At 32.4% G+C, this 21,181-nt stretch overlaps 4 protein-coding genes across 5 annotated transcripts; 3 read left to right on the top strand and 1 right to left on the bottom strand.

The window, feature by feature from the left end:
• Positions 1 to 7,975: 7,975 nt before the first annotated feature.
• Positions 7,976 to 12,297, top strand: LOC112733347 (bifunctional riboflavin biosynthesis protein RIBA 1, chloroplastic). Of its 2 annotated transcripts, XM_025782274.3 has the most exons (7): positions 7,976 to 8,214; positions 8,300 to 8,606; positions 8,680 to 8,901; positions 9,624 to 9,946; positions 10,540 to 10,669; positions 11,237 to 11,533; positions 11,746 to 12,297. In XM_025782274.3, the coding sequence occupies exons 1-7, from the start codon at positions 8,144 to 8,146 to the stop codon at positions 12,007 to 12,009; spliced, it is 1,614 nt and encodes a 537-aa protein (XP_025638059.1). In that variant the 5' UTR covers positions 7,976 to 8,143; the 3' UTR covers positions 12,010 to 12,297. The 2 variants fall into 2 exon arrangements, with proteins under 2 accessions (XP_025638059.1, XP_025638060.1); XM_025782275.3 differs by lacking the exon at positions 8,680 to 8,901 and having other exon boundaries at positions 8,028 to 8,214.
• A 1,192-nt stretch (positions 12,298 to 13,489) lies between these two features.
• On the top strand, positions 13,490 to 15,090 carry LOC112733348 (uncharacterized). Its single transcript, XM_025782276.3, has one exon. It carries the CDS (start codon positions 14,459 to 14,461, stop codon positions 14,879 to 14,881), a length of 423 nt encoding a protein of 140 aa, XP_025638061.1. The 5' UTR covers positions 13,490 to 14,458; the 3' UTR covers positions 14,882 to 15,090.
• A 1,455-nt stretch (positions 15,091 to 16,545) lies between these two features.
• LOC112733349 (uncharacterized) lies at positions 16,546 to 18,659 on the bottom strand. Its single transcript, XM_025782278.3, has 5 exons — positions 18,203 to 18,659; positions 18,035 to 18,094; positions 17,851 to 17,933; positions 17,554 to 17,756; positions 16,546 to 16,870 (listed from the first exon to the last, which is right to left on the bottom strand). The coding sequence occupies exons 1-5, from the start codon at positions 18,406 to 18,408 to the stop codon at positions 16,778 to 16,780; spliced, it is 645 nt and encodes a 214-aa protein (XP_025638063.1). The 5' UTR covers positions 18,409 to 18,659; the 3' UTR covers positions 16,546 to 16,777.
• A 691-nt stretch (positions 18,660 to 19,350) lies between these two features.
• On the top strand, positions 19,351 to 21,148 carry LOC112733352 (uncharacterized). The gene has a single exon (XM_025782281.3). The coding sequence runs from the start codon at positions 19,771 to 19,773 to the stop codon at positions 20,854 to 20,856; it is 1,086 nt and encodes a 361-aa protein (XP_025638066.1). The 5' UTR covers positions 19,351 to 19,770; the 3' UTR covers positions 20,857 to 21,148.
• The last annotated feature ends 33 nt before the right edge of the window (positions 21,149 to 21,181 follow it).

Below are 21,181 nucleotides of genomic sequence, written 5' to 3' on the forward strand. Positions count from 1 at the left end.
GTAATCACCAGCAAAGAGTAAAAACCCAAAGGTCACGACCCACTCTCTCCACCTTTCCCCAGTGAAAAAAAAGAGAAAGAAACGCGACAACAACACACTTACTGAACCTCCTTCGTCTTTCTCTGTATCGTCTCACCTTGCTCAACCCGCAAAGTCTACCACTGAACTTTTCCATATTCAAAATCCCATATCCTCCTACAAGGTACCAAGCTGTCCTCATCTGCGGTGGCTCCCAGTGCTTCCAATCCGTCCGATAGACCAGTCTCCCTCAGTGACTCGGCGGATACTTCTTTATCTTCAGGTTTTGACAGATCGAGACACTAAACTTTAGCCAAGTAACAAGGGAGGTGCTATTAAGGTAAATCCTTTAAAAACTGAAAATCAAGGATCAATTTCAGCTTTTGCCCTAATGGTTGCACTGGTAACTAAGTTTTCTGTTTTGTATTTTTTTCTTTTCGTTTTCTTTTCAGTTTTGCTAGCTTTCTTTGCCTTTAAACTTTTTTTTTGGACATGCATGTATTATTCAGTGAAAGTTTAGCTGCAAATTTAAAGGGAAAGAAAGAAACAGTTGATTTTCAGCACATGACATGTCTCATACTTCCTTGAACGCAACATCTGATTCTTATCAAGTTGTTTTTGTTTATACTTTCTGTTAGCATGATTTTAATTTTACATTTAAATTTTTTTTTTTGTTCTCTACAAGGATTAGTTATTTTGCAAAGTACTCCAACTATTAATCCCAATTTCATATTCTCAGGTATGGCTTTATTCTTTTAGGTTTTGTAAACTCTTCCTCAACTTAAAAAATATAATCATTGTTTACATTATTTTATCGATTATTTTAAAATATAAAAAAGATTTTTTTTTAAATCAGTTTTATCATATTTATAATTTTTGAATATTCATTCTGGTCTTTTATATTTTAATATTGATCTAATTTTTTTATATTTTCTTTTTTTCATATCGTTTGTAATGCATATTCTAATTAACAAATTCATTATTCATGATTGTTTGTTTAAATTATTATTAGTAGTAGTGGTTAGTTTTCTGAAACTTCTCAACATTATAATTAGCATTAGTAGAAATTTAATTTACTAGAATAAATAACCATATTTTTGTTCATCTATTTCTTCTTTTATTTATCAATGGTTGCTGTTCCTTCTTTATGTTTATTCTTTATGTTTCTGGATTCAATTTTATCACTTATTTTTCTTGAATTTGTTGAAATCTCATATTAGGGTTTACTTTATTATAATACTCTCTTTTGCAATAAGAGACAAGATCTTTTCTCTGTTCTTGAATCTTTATACCAAGTCTCTCTATCTGATAAGGCTGAATCGCGATGAATGCTAATAGAGAAGATCCAAACAGGTATGGTGTTGAGCATTAGAGAAGATGTTTTCTTTGCTGCATTTTCAATTCCATTGAAGTCTCATTTACTTTTCCATTCAATATATTTCAGATTAACTTTTGAAAATTTTAATGTCAATTAAATATCGTGTTATGCCATCTATAATTTTTTTAAATTCTTTCTCAGATATTTTTCATGTTGTAATTTAATTTTATTGGCTTCACATTTATATGTAGGCCAGATTTCAGAAGTTGTCCTAATCTGTAAAATATATTGTATAGTGATTTTCCAAAGTGGTTTCTTGGGTAATTTTCATTAATATGCTTTTAATTTGTTACTTAACCCTTTTTTTGTATACTTAGTTAGTTGGTTTCTTGGTTAAAAGTCTCAGTCTTATATTCTAATCGTACCATTATGTGCTAATAGGAGGTTTTTAGCAACCCAACAATATTGGTCCAATGAAAAAGAACTGATTTTTATATTTCGCCTTTTCAGTAACCAGGTAGCGAAATATATTATGGAATATTATATCATGCATGTTAACCGATTAAAGAGGTGGGTTAAATCTTTAACTTCGAATAGTTTGTTTTTAATTTATATTCAGTTAGTGGTCTTTTCTACTTTTCTCCTCTTGATAGTTTCTTTTCCCTGTTAGATGAGTTTGATTAGCTAATTTTGAGTTCCTGATATTTCTAATCTTAAATGGGTGTAGACTACAACAACTCTAAAAAGAATAGTTTTCATAAATTATCAATGTCCATTCAAAATAAATAATATAATCTTTATTAATCATACATATATTGATACTAACTTTAAAAATTCAGCATTTATTAATACGTGAAAAGATGATTTGAAGTTTACGTACATGATTTGGTTTCAGAATCCATCAAGATAATAGCAATTTCTTTTTCATTGTTTCTTTCAAAACTTCAATATTTTTTTCTTGGACATTCAAAAAGACCTCATATGTGTTAGTTACTTAGTTACCTGTTTTTGTGATGCTCATTATAATGTCAGTTTATTTACATGATTATTGTTCTCTTGTGTTGCTTAGTTAGTAATAATGGTAGATTTAAAGGTATATATACCTCTCTTTGCTAAATAATTAGGTAAAATCATCTGAAGCATTTTTAGCATCTTTTGTTAGACATGAATCAACTTTGGGAAGAAATTTGAATATAGAGTGAGAAAGCTCTTCCCCCAACTTTTGTTTCTACTCATGGCGAAGGATTTGGGCCAATGTTCTATGTCATTGACGAGCTAGATAATTGTTTAGTGCTGGAGGTGATAAGAAAGAATGATCAGTTGTTCATAACTGACTGCTCATTTGAACAGATTAGAACTTTCTATTTTATCGATATAGGGGCATCTGTTCAATTTAGGTATGTCGGTTTTGGAATTTTTTTTTATTTCATTGTGGAATAAGGACAACCAACCCATCCAAGTTCACTTTGATCCTGACTGCTATGTTCTTGAGTTAATGGACCCAGTGACACTTGATAATGTATCAAGAGTGTTCCACATAAAGTATACCAGGATTGATGAGGACTCATCAGCTGATATGATTGTTCTATCTGGGTCTGAACCATCTGATGATCAGTTTTCATCAGATGGTGATGAAAACAATGATCAAGATGGGACACTGGTAGGGGATAATTCGCATAATCCGATAGATTTGTCTAGTGGAAGCAGTTTATCATTGGAGGTCAACGAACAAAGTAACGCGACAAATGAATTGTCTGATCCTAGGTAATGTTAGATGTAACGTTTTTTCCTTGTGTTTTGGATTTTAATATCATGGGATAGCTTGCTATTTTTTAGTGTAGTGACTAACATATTCATATTATCCTGAATTAGATATGCTTCAGAAGTTTATTATGAAAAGATCATCACAGCTTCGGATCTGGGTCAATCTAGATTGGTAACTTGATCTTAAAAGAGTGGTTTCTTTTTTTTTTTTCTTGCAAGCTTATTGAATGTTCTTCCTAAATCTGTTATTCATTGTGTATGAAAATATTATGTTTATCTTAACTATAAATTATTCGTTGCAGTATTTGGCTTCGAAATGTGCTGCGTATCTTAAAGTATTTGGAGATGGTTCGATTTGGACGATCACTGGTCCAGATTCCAATGTAGAGAAGAATGTGTTCTTTTTCCACTTATTGAAAAGTGGAGGAAGATGTGGAGAATGGAAGTTTGGGGTTGGGTGAAATGAATGTTGTAGAGTATACAATTTAAAGGAGGGGGATAGCATTACCTTGAAACTCGGCTCGATAGCTAACCGGCAAATAGAGTTGTCGATTCAGCGACGTTAGGCCTCCTATGTATAACTCTATTTGATGGATATTTTGAATTATATGTTAAGTTGTCTTGGACATATTTTATTTTTTATTTAATGAACAAATTTATATATATTGTATATATTTTGTTTTGCTATCAATAGGTATTTTGATGTTATGTGTTTTTAAGATGATACGTAATAGTAAACTACATATCTGTTGGACTTTTTTTTCTATTTTTTTAATGTCTAACAATTGTTATTATATTTTATTATCTTTTATTATCTTAAAAAATATGTTATACCATTTATTGGTATATTGAATAATTGTTGTATTCTATTTTTTTTTATTTTAGTGTAATAATAATTTTATAATTATTCAAATTTAATACAACATATCTATTTTTATAGAATACGTTTTAATTATATTCTTAGTATTTTTCTTTTAAAAAGGTTTAAATTTCGTAAATCCTGTGCATTACACGGATCATCACGCTAGTATGTAATATAAGAATAAGAATAAAAATAAAAATAGATAGATAAAAATAAATACTAGAGTAAGACCCACCTTAAGCGTGGACTAAATAGTAAATATTGCTCCATTCTAAAATTTACTGCATATGTTTTTGTTTATAATTATATGTGATCATTTCTTTTGAAAACACTATTCAGTTGTAATAATTTCTATTATTAATAATAATACTCTTCTTTCATTTAAATGTGAAAGCTATTATATTTATGTGTTTAAATAAAAGAGATCACTTGGACAAAGACATTAAAAATGTCTTTTTTTTAAAACGTTTACATGTGTCATGATATTATTGAATTTTTTATTAAATTGGTTAATAATTTATTTTTTAATAAATCAGAATAAAATCGATTTATTATAACAACAATAATAAATTCAATTGTCTATTATAATTATGAGATCCGATTTGATCTGATTGATTTACATAATTTAAACTGAATTATGTTTAATTTTTTTATAAAAAGACAAATATATCATTAATTTTTGTTTTTAAAAAAAACAAAAAAAAAATAGATCCAGTAGGTTTTGTAAATTGAACGGTTCAACCGAATTTGATAACAATTAGGTTTATTGTTATTGATATTATAAAAAATTTGATTTTATTCTAATTTGTTAAGAAATTTAAAAATAATCGGTTCATTAATACGTCTAATAATAATACAACACATAAGTATTTTTACAAAAAGACAGTTTTACACATTTTTGTGGGAACATCCTCCTTAAATAAATATTAGGTTTTGTTAGTATTATACAAATAATTCTGCAATCATAAGCTGAAGACCACTTATACTAAAAAGCGAAAAAATATAACATTCATTAGTTTTGAGAGATTGGTCGAAACATTTAACAATCTTTGCATGGAAATAAGACAGAAGACATTTTTTTTTTCTTCGTATATATACATGAATACCAAAACTCATGATGAATATGTAAATACCTAAAAGCCACTATACTTTTTTTGTTCTTAAAGATTACAAAAAAAAAAAGGAAAGGGTACTGATATATATCAAGTTAACAATCAAACCATTTTTTTTTTGTTTTGCTATAATTCTCACATGTCTTACTCAACAAAAGCAAGTAATCACACATATCTGATATGTCCTCTGATCAAAAGAAAATAAGAGCCACACACAAAAACTGCAATAATTCCAATAATGATGGAGTTAATATATAGTATCTTTTCAACATAATTGAGTTATACACATGTCATGTTAAGCACACTATGACAGGATGTGCATGTTATATTCACATACTATTATAATTTATTAGTATTTTTTATCCGTATATGTATATAATTGATGCAAGCTGAAATGGGATCATATTATAGGCCCATAGGTATAAAGTAAATTGAAATCAAATCCAAATTGAAAACTTAATATATCAGTTAACAACATAGCTGCAACCTGCAAATTGCGTAAAAAAGTGCTAGCTCAACATGATTCAAGGTGTCATAAACAAATTAAAGATGTAACATGTATAACATAAAGGCATAATTTTCATCTCCCATTTTGCTAAAACTCAATAGCAAACAGTACTACAACATCCTTTTAAAGCCTTCCTTAATTTTCTGCAATCATATAAACGGTATTTCAAGGATTGAATTCATCAATGAAAAATCTAAATCAAAATATGAGAATATGAGAAGGTGGAAAAAAAAAAGAAAATATAAACTTTTGAACTATATTAAAAAAATCCTTTGAAAATTGTAGGTTACCTTTTAGGTAAAAAAATCCTTTTACCTTATACAAAAGTTTACTACCACAACTTAATTAACAACATATCTCCTTTAAGATGAATGTTGATTAAAATTCAGTTACTGAATAAGATAATTCGAAGAGATAGTTTTTCACACAACAATGAAAGGAAAATGTGTTTATCCTATTTCGGACATAGTTGATTTGCCCTTCACACAATTAATGCAAGAAAAAACTTGTTATCACTTATTTGCACAAACAATAATATTACTAAAATACAACTAACCGCTTAATTCATTCATTTATTTGTTTACTAAAAAACAAAGATTAATGAAAGACATTATTGAAACAACAATATTACTGTAAGATCCAATCTCGTTTTTCATCAAAAAGTTAGAACGCAACAAAAAAAATTATATACTCTACAATCTAAAGACCCATATATAGAAAGGCCATAAGGATGAGATAAAATATTTAATTGATTCAAAAACAAAATAAAAAACTTTACTAATTTAAGATATAAGTGAGTTAAAAATATTACACAATTGAAAACCGTTGAACCTCCTAAATATAGACATCTAGAAACATTTGTAAATTCTCAATTTAAATACTGCTACATTACATAAATGCTTTTCACTAATCTCACACGCCAATCATTGAAACTAAAGAAAAATTGTTAAAGCACAGTAATAAATACCATTCTTTAATAAATATATTGTTGAAATATAACTAAAGAGATACATAATCCTTTGTAGGAATTATCAAATGACTGATTCCATGAGCCTGAAACAAATCAAACAAATAAATCTAGAATAAAAACAACTATATTGCATGACATTATGACATTACTTATGATCTTATTTATGAAAATTCAATAACTCATTATTTTTAAGCATCATTGAAACATGCACACCCACAAAAATTTTACTCAACTGGACATTATAGATTTCAAGACTTACACTAAATGCAAATTTAAAATTTCCCAATGAAAAAAAGCGACAACAGTTACATCATACAATGATGATGGCACCAAAGTTTTATATAGTTAAGAGTGATTACACCTTTGACACCAACCTTCTTAAAAAACCATATACAATAACAACACACTAAATTACTTACTCAAACAAAGATAAAGCTTTTTTTCAAATTATTATAAAGTTTCCACACAACCCTAGTATGTATAAATCTAAAAAAAGAAGCTATTAAATCAAAATTTCATATTGAACAAAGTATGGAATGCTTATAAAAAATAACAAATCATTAAAGAATCTTAAAAAACACTAATATTATTATCAATTGAAATGCTTTACTTACAATGATAACTTTGCAAAAATTTATTAATAGCTGATTTTTTAAGGATACTATAATATAAAACAATTCACTATTTTGAATGTAATCAATTAAATGATACATATTCAAAGACAAAAGATAATTAATTCAATGCATATGCATACATATATAAAGGAAAAAATGAATTACTTAGTTGGAATTTTTTTTAATTCTTTTAAATTAATATTCAATTATTATATATTTACATTCATAAATTGAAGTGGTGCCATGCAGAGGAAATCAAAAAAAGAAGAGTGCTATGGTCAGCAACTTTTGTGATTTATAGTCATTAAGTAGTTATCAATAATATTTTTAATAGTGTGAGATTTCATCTAATGATGTGGGATTTCTTTTATTAGTTACATGCTAGCCAAAATTTAATAAAATTACTGGTCTCCTAAACGTTTTCTAAAAAAAATACTTTTAAGGTATATGTCTTTTTTAAATGTTTTTTTGAGAATACAGAAAGTACTACTTTGACATTCTCACTTTAAAATTATTAATAGATATTAAAATTAAAATAGATATATTAATAGATTCATGACAAAGAATTATTTATTATATAGTTGATATTGCCACAAATTATGACAAAACTATTCATCACACTATATTTGGTCCAATAGCTATTTTTTGTTTCATTGATTATTTTAGTCCAATAGCTTCATAGGCTGAATTTTTTTTAATTAATAATTAATAATTAATAAATAGAACGAAAACAAGAAAAATGAAGGTAAAGTAAGGGTGAAAGTGAGAGGTGTAATACTAGAAAGGGATGGAATTATGTTGAAGCGCGTGGAGTGCATCAGCGCAGACTGTATTTAAGCATAACTATAAATACCATAATGTACACGACAACTGTATTAAACCAACTACCTTCCGTTGCTTTCTTCCACTACGTTTACTCCAACCAACTTGCCTCAATCCCTAACCCAATCCCTTCAATTTAAAACCCTAGTACTTCCATGGCTTCTTCTATTTCTTCTTCTATCAATATCTCCTCGTATTCCTCCACACCACCTCTTTTCCACCCAAGGTAAACTACCTCCCGACTCTATTCATTTTGCGTCCCTCTCTTGCGTCCTTTTGACTTGTTTTTTTTTTTTTTATGTCTAATGTAGTGCTTCTGCATCCCAACGCTTCAAATTGTTCAATGGATTGCGCCGTACAAATGGACATGCGTTAGATTTCGTGTTTCTCCGACTCTCCTCTAAATTCCCCTCTATTCACTCTGCTATTTCTAGAATTGAAGCTGCAGGGGGAGAACTGCATTCTAATAGGCTAGGCTCTGATGCTGCTGCCAAAAAGGTTGAATCAGTTACGAGAATCAATCGGTTTTCTGATGAAGATGATGAATTTGATCTTGACACTCCCACGCAAGGTTTTGCTTCCATCCCGGAGGCCATTCAAGACATTCGCAACGGAAAGGTTCCTATTTTTCTCTCTCTCCCCCCATTCAATTTAGTTTAACTTAGGTTATTCACTCACACTAGTGCTTCAGATGGTAGTTGTTGTAGATGACGAAGACAGAGAAAATGAAGGAGATTTAATCATGGCAGCAGAGTTAGTAACACCTGAGGCCATGGCTTTTATTGTTAAGCATGGAACCGGCATAGTCTGCATTAGCATGAAAGAGGAAGATCTGGAAAGACTGGATCTTCCACTCATGGTAAACAGCAAGGACAATGATGAAAAACTGCGCACAGCATTCACTGTGACAGTGGTATGTACAGTTAGTACATGCATTTAGGGTTAAGTACGATTTTGAGAGGCAGACAATTTTTTTCGTCCTCAACCTTTTTTTTATATAAAATCACCGCTAAGGTTTAAAACCAAGATTTAAAATCGTCTCATTTACTTAAATATTCAAATTTTGGACAAAATTACCTATAACACAAAAAATTATTAAAAAAAAAACTAAGAAAAAACAGGAGAAAGAGAGTTTTTTTTACCCCTGCAAAGGGGAAGGGAAGAAGAAGAAGCTGTCCGCCGCTGCTGCCTCCATGCGATTTTGTTAATCTTTAAAGATGATTTTGTATGAAAAAAGGGTTTGTGACAAAAAAATTTTCGACCTATACCTTAAGAATCAAAATCGTACTTAACTCTTATTCATAGATTTAGTTTTATGTCTCCATGATCAAGTTCTTCCTTTGTTACTGTTACGTTAGTTCGAGAACAGTGCATAACAAAAATCAACTTCAGGGAAGCATAGTTGCCATGCTATACTTGTATCATATATTTGATTTACCAATAATTTGGTTTATCTTTGATTCGCTGCATTTAGTAGTATTTTTTTGTTACTAGTATTTTACAGACATTTAGCAAAAAGGTTATATTATTATCACATCAATAATTGTTGTGTTCTGATGGGAATTGTTTTTACTGTAATTTAAGAGCATATTTACGTAATATGCTACTTTTGAACAATTTATATTGTATTTGTAGGATGCCAAACATGGTACCACAACAGGGGTGTCAGCTCGTGATCGAGCAACAACAGTCTTGGCCCTTGCATCTAGCGATTCTAAACCAAGTGATTTCAATCGCCCAGGCCATATTTTTCCACTAAAATACAGGGAAGGTGGTGTGTTGAAGAGAGCAGGACACACAGAAGCTTCAGTTGATCTTGCCATGCTTGCTGGTTTGAATCCAGTAGCAGTCCTATGTGAAATTGTTGACGAGGATGGTTCCATGGCACGATTGCCTAAGCTTCGCCAGTTTGCAGAACGCACAAATTTGAAAATTGTATCTATTGCTGACTTGATTAGGTATGTTTCTGTATTTTAGAACATGTGATAAAATTTGCTTAGCTACATGGCCATATTTCAGGGTTTTTTAGGATACTATTAGCCAATTATAATGTTTGCTTGTTATTTAGTTGCCCACGGTATCTCCCAACCCGACAGGTTAAGGACTAATCCGTCGCGGATCAGAGCTCGTTTGCTTGTTATTTATATTTGATTAAGTTGTTCTGCTAGATGGATATTTTCATGTACAATAACGAGTTTTATCCTACTGGATTTGGATTAGCTACATGAATCATTTGACTCTCATAGTATCTGGTCATAACATGAAAAAGTCATGTACTACTGCTAAAATTTCAATCCAGTTTGTTTGTATTCCATCTATAAAATGAAAAATTTATATACCACTAAGAAAATTTCAATCCAGTTTGTTTCTACTCCATTTAATTTCCTGCCTTCAATCCATCAAATGAGATACTTTCAAAATGAACTGTTTGAATTTTCTCATCTTTGTTTCTATTATTTTTTTTTCATGTACTCTATATTTTATTACTTGGATATTTATTGTTGTTTATTTTGTTACACCGTCAGAATATTAATACTAATTTGTCTGGCAGATATAGAAGGAAAAGAGATAAACTAATAGAACATGCTGGTGCTGCTGTTATACCAACAATGTGGGGACCATTTAATGCTTGCTGTTATAGATCACTTATAGATGGCGTGGAGCATATTGCAATGGTTAAGGTAAGTTATATATAGATGTACTAATTACTAAACAGAAAATGTGAGCATGCAAAGCATACTTTAGATCTTGAAAATGTCCTAAAGTCCCAAATAACTAATGTTCTTGGCTAATACGACATGAAATTCTACAGAGTGACTCTAATGTCATAAAATTTTCATTAAAAAACTTCGTGACATTTTGATGTTGTCAAAACCTAACAAAGATAAAAAAAATATATATTTTTGATGCATGACAAAGTATTTTTCTTAAAAAATAAAGTACTTTTATTCAATTTAAAATTTATTTGGATGTCTTTTACAAGAAGTACTTTTATTAAAAATAAAAAAGCAAAAACAAATTGATAAAAAATTTAATATTTAAATTTTAAAAACTCTTTTTAAAAAACCTATCTAGATGTGAAATAATTTGTCTCTTAAAAAAAGATTGATAAAAAAATAAGTACTTTTTCAAAAGCCAATTCAAACTAATCCAAAGATTTACTAGAATTCTTGAAATCTATCATGCTAGATTTTAGCTTGATTCAATGGTTTTGTTTTAGCCATTTTATTATCTTCACTGTTTTACAGGGTGACATTGGAGATGGACAAGATGTTCTCGTGAGAGTACATTCAGAGTGTCTTACGGGAGATATATTTGGATCTGCAAGATGTGACTGTGGGAGCCAGCTTGCTATTGCAATGCAGCAGATTGAGGCTGCTGGTAGAGGTGTATTGGTGTATCTTCGTGGACACGAGGGAAGGGGGATTGGATTGGGTCATAAGCTTCGCGCTTATAACTTGCAGGATGATGGACGGGACACCGTAGAAGCCAACGAAGAGTTGGGATTGCCTGTTGACTCAAGAGAGTATGGAATTGGTGCACAGGTAGATTTAGTAGATTACCGAATGATTGGAATATTGAATGTCTTAAACACTTAGCATTTTACACGTTTAAATTCATTGCGATTTTAAAAAAGAATTACAATATTTCAAGGTCAGCAGCAGCTATTCATCCTATTATTATCCTGAGCAACATAGAGTTTCAGATGTTTTTACTTCATTGAATTGATTAAAATAATCTGAGAATGTGCTTGCAGATACTGAGGGACTTGGGTGTTCGTTCAATGAAGCTGATGACAAACAATCCAGCAAAATATGTTGGGCTCAAAGGTTATGGTTTGACAATTTCTGGAAGGATTCCTTTGGTAGCACTTATTACAAAGGAAAACAGGAGATATTTGGAGACAAAGCGTGTGAAAATGGGTCATGTTTATGGACTTAAATCCAACAGCGAACTGAATCCAGACAGGGGCAATGGTAAACCCGGTGTTGATGATTCTAAGGGTGCAACTAGCCAATAGCCCTCTTTTTCCCTGCCAGCTGCACAAGTGGAAGAGGAGAGTGTAAATGTGTGTTTTTGCAGATGGACCTAAAGAGAGATAGATCACTGGAATCATGAATCTATCTCTGATTCAAATTTTTCCAGCTAGTTGGTTGATTTTTTCCTTGGGTGTTCTCTACTGTATTAGGTTTGCTCAAACAGTTTTTGCTAAAGTATAGTACCATGTAGCATGTATAATAGATTTAGGCATTGCTTGGACAATTTTGCCTTTGTGGTTATATATAGAGGTTTTTAATGTTTGGCAAAATACTTAACATGACGTATAAAGTTGTCGAGTTACAATTAAGAAAAAAAAATTGATTAATATTATTGGTTCTGTTAATATTTTATATTGAACACCTCTCACTTATTAGTTAATTTTTTTAAAGCTGAAAAATATTTAGATGTTGGGTATAAATAAGTTTTCTGTATAATTGGCCAAAAGTCCTCTATATGAAGATATGTTAAATTGAAATTTTTTGGCTCCAAGAAAAATATGTTTTCACAATGCTTGACAAATTGGAAAAATAGAAAAGAGATGGAGGAAGAGAAAATTATTTGATAATGTTTTATGTTTCGTTTTGGCAAGGAACCAGGTTGGATAGCATCATTTTGAATAAATACTAAATAGTATACCAATGGGAGTTAGAACTGGTACATCAACTGCATGAGCGACTAAGGCCAGTGAGGATGTCACCTGAAAATGAGGATACTGTGATATGGAAATTTGATAACACAAGTGTCTTTTCCACGAAGTCCTTTTTGCAGGTAATCCAAACGTTGTCAGAGGAGATCACGAGCTATAGTTTCACCAGTGCACTATGGAAAGGCTTGGTACCCCCAAGAATTGAACTGTTTGAATGGTTTGTGCTAGTTGGTCGAATTAATACTAAGGAGCAATTGACTAGATTAGGAGTTCATATTCATAGTGATAATATTTGCTGTGCCACAAGGGGGTAGAAAATGTTGAGCATCTATTTCTTCGGTGTGAGGTAACATGGTAGGTGTGGTGCTACTGGTTGCGATCCTTTAGTAGTGTTTGGGTTATCCCTGAAACCATGAAAGATCTTTTTGGGAGTTGGATTGGCATGCACGGCAGAAGACAAGGACAGAAGCTGTGAATGGTGGCGTTCTTTGCAGTGATCTGGAACATCTGGTTGGAACGTAATGCCAAAATTTTCAAAAATGCACGGGCAAGTATTGACTCCATTCAAACAAAGACGGTGTTGAGTTACAAAGAGTGGTATGGCTGTGATGGCTTCGGGAGTTGTTAGCTGAGTCGAAGGTGTATAAGGAGATTGGTTGCTTTGTCTATAGCGTTTATGTTTTTATGTTTGTTTGTTTTACTCCACCTTAATGTATTGAGCTTTCTCTATTTCAAAAAAAAAAAAAAAAAAAGTATATCATAGGCTCTCCTCACGCTGTGCTGTGAGCCAGTGTATGATTTCACCAACGGGGACCAACCTAGCATATACTTCTAAATAAACATTTTACTGCAGGCCTGGCCTGCAACTTTTGGCACTAAAATAAAAGAAAATATTTATATGCAAGACAACATTAAGTGTCATGTAAGGGCAAATCTGAAACACTGAGCTAACAAACACAGAAGACAGAACTAGTTCCCTCAACAAATAACGGAGTGTACATTTGAAAATTTAAAGTTTTAAACTGTCAAATCTCTTTTCTTTTCTTTCAATTAACAAAAATTCAATTATTCAAGTAATTGTCTTTTGCTTTTCCGCAGTTCAATTTATCTTTTCCTACATTTATTTAATGATAAGTTTCCGTTCAACGGCTAGCAGAAATAGAGACATTTCACTTTATGAAACGACGTGGTCCCTCTGACCCTCTCTACGTTTCGTGAGACCAACAATTCCGTAGCCACTCCGTATGTGTCGCCGAAACTAAATAAATAAATAAATAATCAAAATTCGCATTCGCATCACCTAGAAAATATTTCAATCTCCCCATCTTTATTATTCTTCATTTTAATTAATTTTCTATATCTACTTTCGACCGTTACGACTTTCTTTAACTAGAATCCATCCAACGGTTCAGAATTCGTGAACATTCTGACCACACGTAGGGTCCAGATTCAAAGACAGCTGTACCAGCTTGCTCTCTCAGCTTTCACACTACTCCGCGTGTCGTGTGCTACGCTTCAAGCATCAAGCTAAGGCAACTCTACCGTTTGATTCACCCTTGATCATCAACCAAACGAATCAACGGCTCACAAATGATGATGCACCACGCACCGCGTCCCCACTACGCGGTTACACACTTAAGCTTCTATAAATAGCCCTCAAACCCTTTCTTGAACTTCACCACTATCACATTCCACTACTAAAACTCTCTATTCAATTGAAGTCTCTCTTTCTTACTCTAAAATCTGTTGCGCAATAGCTCTCTCTAGAATCTCTCATTCTACGATGGCAACCTCCATGGCTGCGTTAATGCTAGTAGCTGCATTGTTAGTTAGCTCCGTCGTGGCTCAATCTCCGGCATCTTCTCCCACTAAGACGCCTGTAGCACCTTCTCCGAGGAAGACTTTGCCGGTTCCATCAGTTTCTCCTTCTGCAAATTCTCCGCTGTCATCTCCTCCTTCTCCCATCGGAGGCGGCCCATCTCCTTCGCCCTCTGCCGGTATCAGCTCTCCTCCATCTCCTTCTCCGTCTCCCTCTGGCTCGCCGTCCAGCTCTCCTTCCGATATCACTCCCTCATCCATCTCCGATTCTCCATCTGAAGCTCCTAGTCCTTCTGGAAACCCTGGAAGTGGCGCCGCCGAATTGAACAGATTCACCGCCGCTGGATTTGCTGCAGCCATAGTTGTAGCTGGGGCGTTATTGATGTAGAGCGATTTGCACGGAGAGTTATATTTATTAATTTTCATATTATTCATTATTTAGTACCATGAAAATTTACCTGTATGGTGGACTCTTTGTACTTCATTTTTTTGGCTGCTCTTTTCGGCGGTGTGAGACTATTCATTAATTTGATTATTTTTGTGTATTCTACATTTCTACTTACTCTGATGAATGATACACTTTTATTATTGTTACCATTCCCATTGATTTCCTTTTGCAATTATTTGACTGTGCCATTGTGGCGAACCACATGCCAATGAACTTTATGCTATTCTTTTTTGTATTTGCTTTATCTTTTTTTATCACCGGAGTGAAAAATTGATAGACAACAAATCATAGGACAGCTTGTGTTTGTTCTCCTCCATCGCTTTTCCTTTCGGTCCCTCTCCAATTGTACGATAAAACAGATGCATTATTTTGATGTTAGGTTGCAATCCAAAACCCTACCTAAAGGCACACATCACATGTGAAAAACCCAACTGAAAATTGACGAGTGAGACGGGGCACAAACTTGAGTTAGTGACATTTTTTTTTCAGTCAAAAGAAGATTCCATTGCAACATAGGACTGTGTTGTTGTTCTAATTAAAAAAAAGGACCGTGTTGTTTAACATGTTTTGTGCCTTTAACATGGATAATGACCATTCTAACATTCATTTTGATTTGTATAGTGGTGGACGGTGGAGGCGCATCATCATATAAGCTTTTCTTTTCATAAATAAAGTTTGTTTAACCACGAAATAAAGCATGGTCTTAAAAGTGTGGGATCATCTGTGTTACAGTATTACTTTATAAAAGATATAGTATGTACCCTATTTTTCATCCCAATACCAAAATGAACTCAATAAATTCAACCGGATTCTTCATCGGGAGAGATCGTGAATTTCCAAAAATTGGATGGAAAACCCAATAACATAGTAATCAGAGCAGAAAATGTGAATGGGAAAAGTAGACAGGTGTTCGTTGAGGCTGGCTTTGATGACATTCCAGCTTCTTTAATTTAAGTTTCCAGGGTGTCAGACATAAGTCACGTAAGAAGATTCTTAAATTGAAAGACGCTAAATAACGATTAGAATTTATTATTTTTATTCATAGAATAAAAATAATAAATTGTAATATTTTTAATATTGTTTATTAAATAAATTTTAAATAACCATAAAAAAAGTTAGTATAAAATATGAAATATACTACATATAAAAATATTTTTATGAATTCAATTCAATCAAATTAAATAATAAAATTTAGATAAATAAAAATAATAAAAATAATTTTTTTTGTTGATATTAAATTTAATTAACAAAAAAATTTATATATATAATATTACTAATAAAATACTAAAATATAATATAAATTTTGCTATTTTTAACGTATAACAATTTACAATCTCACTTAAATAAAATTCTTTACTTACATTTTAAATTATAGTTCCTTCGTTTTAAAATGATTATTTAAACATAGGATTAACCCTTGCATGAGATGAATTTAACCTATTGATTTATTATTAAATTATGTGTGTTGTGAATCATGAATACCTAAATTTAGTTAACTTGATCATTAGTTAGAATCAAGTGTAAACGTAATCATCCATTATATAGTACTTATTTATAACTAGAATATAGCACATGATATCCTTTATTTATAACTGAAACAATTATTTTCTTTCTAAAATTAAAGAGCTTTTTCAACTTTTTTTTTCTTTTCATTTTATATTATCAAATAAAAAAATAGTTCATCTTTATATAATAATGCAAAATATAAAAAGATGGAAAACAAATTACAATTTCACGGCAAAAGGAAGTTACTGCGAAGAAGGATCGCATGTACATTTGTACAGTAATATATAGTGTAAAAGAAACAATGACGTGCACGAAAGTAATTATGCTGGCTCAATTTTGTTCAGCTTCTTTCTTCACAATCTTATCAATTACGGGTTCAACAAATGATTCCAAATCATCAAGGTCGTTCTTGACTTTTTCAACCTGTATAATTTCATTCAACCAGTAATTTAATTAATATAAGCAAAGAAGGATTAAAAACAAGCATCAGTGACATAGAATTGGTCAAAGTTCGTGATTAATTAATTAATAGTAGCCGGGTAGTAATAATTTTATGCCTATATGAATTCAGCACCAATATTTGAGCACACTCGAGGGAAAAAAAAAAAGGTAAGGTTTAAAGTTTCTTTATTAGTAATAAAAAAATATTATATACAAACAAATATTATTATTTTTAATTAATATTTAGTTAATAATAATTTATATTTATATTTATAAAAATTTTATATATAAAAAATATATAATTTATACTTATATTTATAAAAATTTTATACACATAAATTAATACAATTTGTACTCATATATATATATTTTAAAATTTGTATATATAAATTGATAAAATTTATTTGTTAAAGACAATTTAATATTTGTGTTGATCAAATAATGACAAAAATATTAAATATTAATAGTTTCAATAATTCTCTTAGTAATAATAATATACTATTTATACTATTTTAAGAGATTAATATTATATTTTATAAAACATAAAATATTATAAATAAAAATATACCGTGAAATTTCATAGAATCGAAGTATAACATACCCTAAAAAATGAGACTCGCTTTTCATTGCTGTAGAATTGTATATTTAATGGTAATATAAGGTACCTTGTGTATGAACTGTTGTGCTAGTTGAGCATCATGAGCAATCTGTTCTGATGCATGTTCCACAAACACAGCTACCTTCTTTAGATTAGCATCCTCTGGAAGCATCTCTGCCACATCTTCTGATACTTTCTCTGCTACTGTTGCCACCTTTTCCACTACACTTGCCACCGCTTCAACCTCCTCCGCCACAATCTCTGCCTCCCCTGAATGCATCCACATGTTACATATAAATACATAAGCTGAGTGTAGCTTATTTAATATTCATATCCAGTGTGTATATATGAAGACTGAAGTTACCTTCTATTCTCTCTAGTTTTCCCCAGTAAATTTTCCAGAAAGGTAGCAAGAGACCAAGTACTGAGCCCAATAACCATCTTAGCCTGCATGGTCAGGGATACTTTAATATTCATATATCAATTCAATGAGCATGTTGTGTCGTCTCAAATTAGTACATGCAACATCTATTTGATTTAGTTCATACCAGTGGGGGAAGGAGAGGAATATAGAAGGGACCCGTGGTTCAACCTTGACATCCGTTGATCTAATTATAAGCACATGTTAAAACCACGTTTCGGTATATCTAAATTCAATATTATTCATATTGGAAAATAATAACAACATTATTGTGGATAGAGTTATCTATATATACCCATTTGAAAGATTAGTGCTTGTTTTGCTGTTAGTGTTGGTGCTAAAGAATTGTAGGGCAGGACTCATCCAATAACTGCTTTGAACCCTTGCCGGTGACACAATTGCATTGCTTCTCTGTAGTCCATCGTAGCTTGATTGAAATCTTCTTGAACGTAATGCATCAACAACACTTCTTAAGGTTATCCATGACCCTCTTCTTGACATACTGGATAGATTATTTTCAATTATTTCTTCAGAACCACTGTGAACCGATAGAAAAAAGATGGATCCTTGTCAGAGTTACTTTATAGTTTCGGGTAACCAATCAATGACCAATTTAGCTTATATAGGTTCAATTTTCCATTGGCATTTTACGTGTGGGATTGGTTGCACTAGGAAGATGTCCAAAAATAATAATGCAAAATTAGGAGTACAATCTGGGAAGTAATAGGGGGTGGCATGTGAAGTATGAATTTGGTTACTAAAAGGCTAAAAGCACAAGTTAGATGCCTTAGAAAGGGTAACGTACGCCAAGTGTTGGTTATGTTACGTCATGTATTTTCCTTGTAAGTAATAATAACCTTGTCCTTGTGGCTTTGAAGGCAAAGTTATCTCCTTGTGTGTTTTCCTTCACTCTTGTCAACTAATTAAGTTGCTTTGCTGTTGATAGTTGTTATTATCTTAGGATTGTTCATTTGCTTCGCTATTTAGTTTTGGTCTAAACTAGAGCAAATAGAAATGTTGTTGTTCGATTCTGGACTAGCTTAGGTAATAGAGGAATAAGAACAAAATGCTCTTCTTTGTGAAACTAGTCGGATTAATTTTCATTTTTTTAGTCAATGCCAATAAGAAATCAGTATATTTTATGATTTATAATGAGTAGTTAATTAGTATTAATATTTTTAATAGTATAAAATTATATTTAATAATATAGAATTATATACGTTTTTTTTAACAATTAAATATTAACTAAATTTAAATAAAAATACTAAAGTCCGAGACTTTTTTTTAAAATAAAAAATATAATAAAAATAATATACCCCGGCGGCCACCCCACGTAACTGTGAATGCCTGGATCTGAAAGGTGAGTGGAGTATATTTTTGGGAGTGAATTTTTTTAGTAAAAATAAATTAGATAGTGTCTAGTATTTAATCTAATTTTTTTTTTTTTTACTTAATTTTAATTTTAATTATAAAATTAAAAATAAAAAATTACATTTTATTCTTTTAAGTGTTTTTTTTTACCGAAAACGATCCATTTTAGTATATTCCTTGACTAATCTTTTTTCCCATTTGAACGTAATAAATAACTAATCATGAGGACCATTGTTTAACCTTGACTTCGCTGCCTGCAATGAATGAAAGGTGCCATAATGCTACCGCCATATGGAAATTGCAAGGGAAAAAAAGCCATTGTGAAGCTTCCTTTTTGTTGAAATGGGCCGGTTCGGGAAGCGGAAACACGGGCCCAGGCCCAACTACAGTGCCATGAGTCGCTATCAAAGAAAATAGTCAAAGAAGCTACGCGTATTGAAAGATAACAGGAAGATTGATTGGCATTGGCATGTTGTTTACTTCCATTCTGAGATGGGGATGTATCACAGGAAGCTTTTTTCAAGGCAGGATGCCTGCAGTGACCAGTGTTACAATGAAGACCCTTCTTGTTTGGGAAGATCGGATTGCAACGACTGCATCAAATGCTCGTCCACCCTGAATCCTCCACCACCACACAGCAACCGTCACATCCCCACCTTCTTGATCATCATAGTTCCCGTCGTATGCGCCGCCCTCTTTGCCCTCTTCTGCTACGTCATCTACGCCAAGTTCTACTCCCCCAGGAGCAGGTCAAGGACCACGTTCTTCTCGTTATCGTTTCCGTTACGTCTACAACAAGGACAGGAACGGAACGGCGACGACTTTCTGGATGACGGAGAAGGCGCCACTACGGTGGACCACCCTATCTGGTACATCCGTACAGCGGGTCTGAACCAAACCATCATCGACGCCATCACGGTTCTGAAGTACAAGAAAGGCGAAGGGTTGGTTGAAGGAACAGAGTGCTCTGTTTGCTTGAGCGACTTTGAAGAAGACGACACCCTCAGGCTGTTACCCAAATGCAACCACGCTTTCCATCTCCCTTGTATTGACACGTGGCTCGCATCTCACACCAACTGTCCCATGTGTAGGGCTCCCATTGTTACCAACCCCAGAGCTTCTAGGCTTCCCTCCATGGACCACCCTGCTACTCTTGTTGTTGATTCCACTCCTCTCCAGAGTCGTGGAGACGCTGCAACAACGGAAGAAAACAGTGGCAGTGAGATTGTGGAGAGGAATGGATCAGAGGAACAAGTTGAAGCTGATGTTGAAGTTGCAACAAGGAACGTGCAGCCAAGGAGATCGGTGTCTTTGGATTCTTCTTCTGCTGCCAAGATCAGCGCTGCTCTTGTTGCTGCTACTACTACTGTTGCATCAGTGCAAGAATCTAAAGGGAATTCAAAGAGGATTGCTGCTTCTGCAAAAGGTAGTAGTTCATCATCTTCTTCTTCTTCTTCGAGTGCGCCTAGTTCAATGAAGAGGTCACGCTCCTTCAGTGGGAAACACGTGCTATCCTGGTACGGTCGCAACCACAACCAGAACCAGAAGAAGACGAATCCTCCAGTCAGAAGCTTTTGATCTTGAAATGATCATAAGTGTTTGTGAGTTATGGCGGTTAACAACCCAGCACCCAAGAGTATCGAGGTCATGATCAAGTGTAATACACAATTACAGTCACAATTCACAAACAATGAGTTTTGTGCCTCCTGTATGTATGTAAGTTATGGTTTTATCCAGATTTAGTAAATAAAAATATTAACTATGAAGCAAGAACTTGATTACATTGTAATTAGCAGCAGAAGTGCCTATTTGGTTATTCTTTTTCATTTAAAAAGTACTATGGTCCTGACATGAGCCAAATTCGGAAAAATACAATAGCTCCTACTTGAAGTTTTTCATTATC

This window comes from Arachis hypogaea, chromosome 13 (assembly GCF_003086295.3).
Source record: "Arachis hypogaea cultivar Tifrunner chromosome 13, arahy.Tifrunner.gnm2.J5K5, whole genome shotgun sequence".
NCBI classification, from domain to species: domain Eukaryota; kingdom Viridiplantae; phylum Streptophyta; class Magnoliopsida; order Fabales; family Fabaceae; genus Arachis; species Arachis hypogaea.

Coding starts and splice junctions, on each gene's coding strand:
- LOC112733347 (XM_025782274.3), top strand. CDS start 8,144: ATGGCTTCTTCTATTTCTTCTTCTATCAATATCTCCTCGTATTCCTCC. Junction 8,902..9,623: donor CAGCATTCACTGTGACAGTG/GTATGTACAGTT, acceptor TTGTATTTGTAG/GATGCCAAACATGGTACCAC. Junction 9,947..10,539: donor TCTATTGCTGACTTGATTAG/GTATGTTTCTGT, acceptor TTTGTCTGGCAG/ATATAGAAGGAAAAGAGATA.
- LOC112733348 (XM_025782276.3), top strand. CDS start 14,459: ATGGCAACCTCCATGGCTGCGTTAATGCTAGTAGCTGCATTGTTAGTT.
- LOC112733349 (XM_025782278.3), bottom strand. CDS start 18,408: ATGTCAAGAAGAGGGTCATGGATAACCTTAAGAAGTGTTGTTGATGCA. Junction 18,095..18,202: donor AGCACTAATCTTTCAAATGG/GTATATATAGAT, acceptor GCTTATAATTAG/ATCAACGGATGTCAAGGTTG. Junction 17,757..17,850: donor AAAACTAGAGAGAATAGAAG/GTAACTTCAGTC, acceptor GGATGCATTCAG/GGGAGGCAGAGATTGTGGCG.
- LOC112733352 (XM_025782281.3), top strand. CDS start 19,771: ATGGGGATGTATCACAGGAAGCTTTTTTCAAGGCAGGATGCCTGCAGT.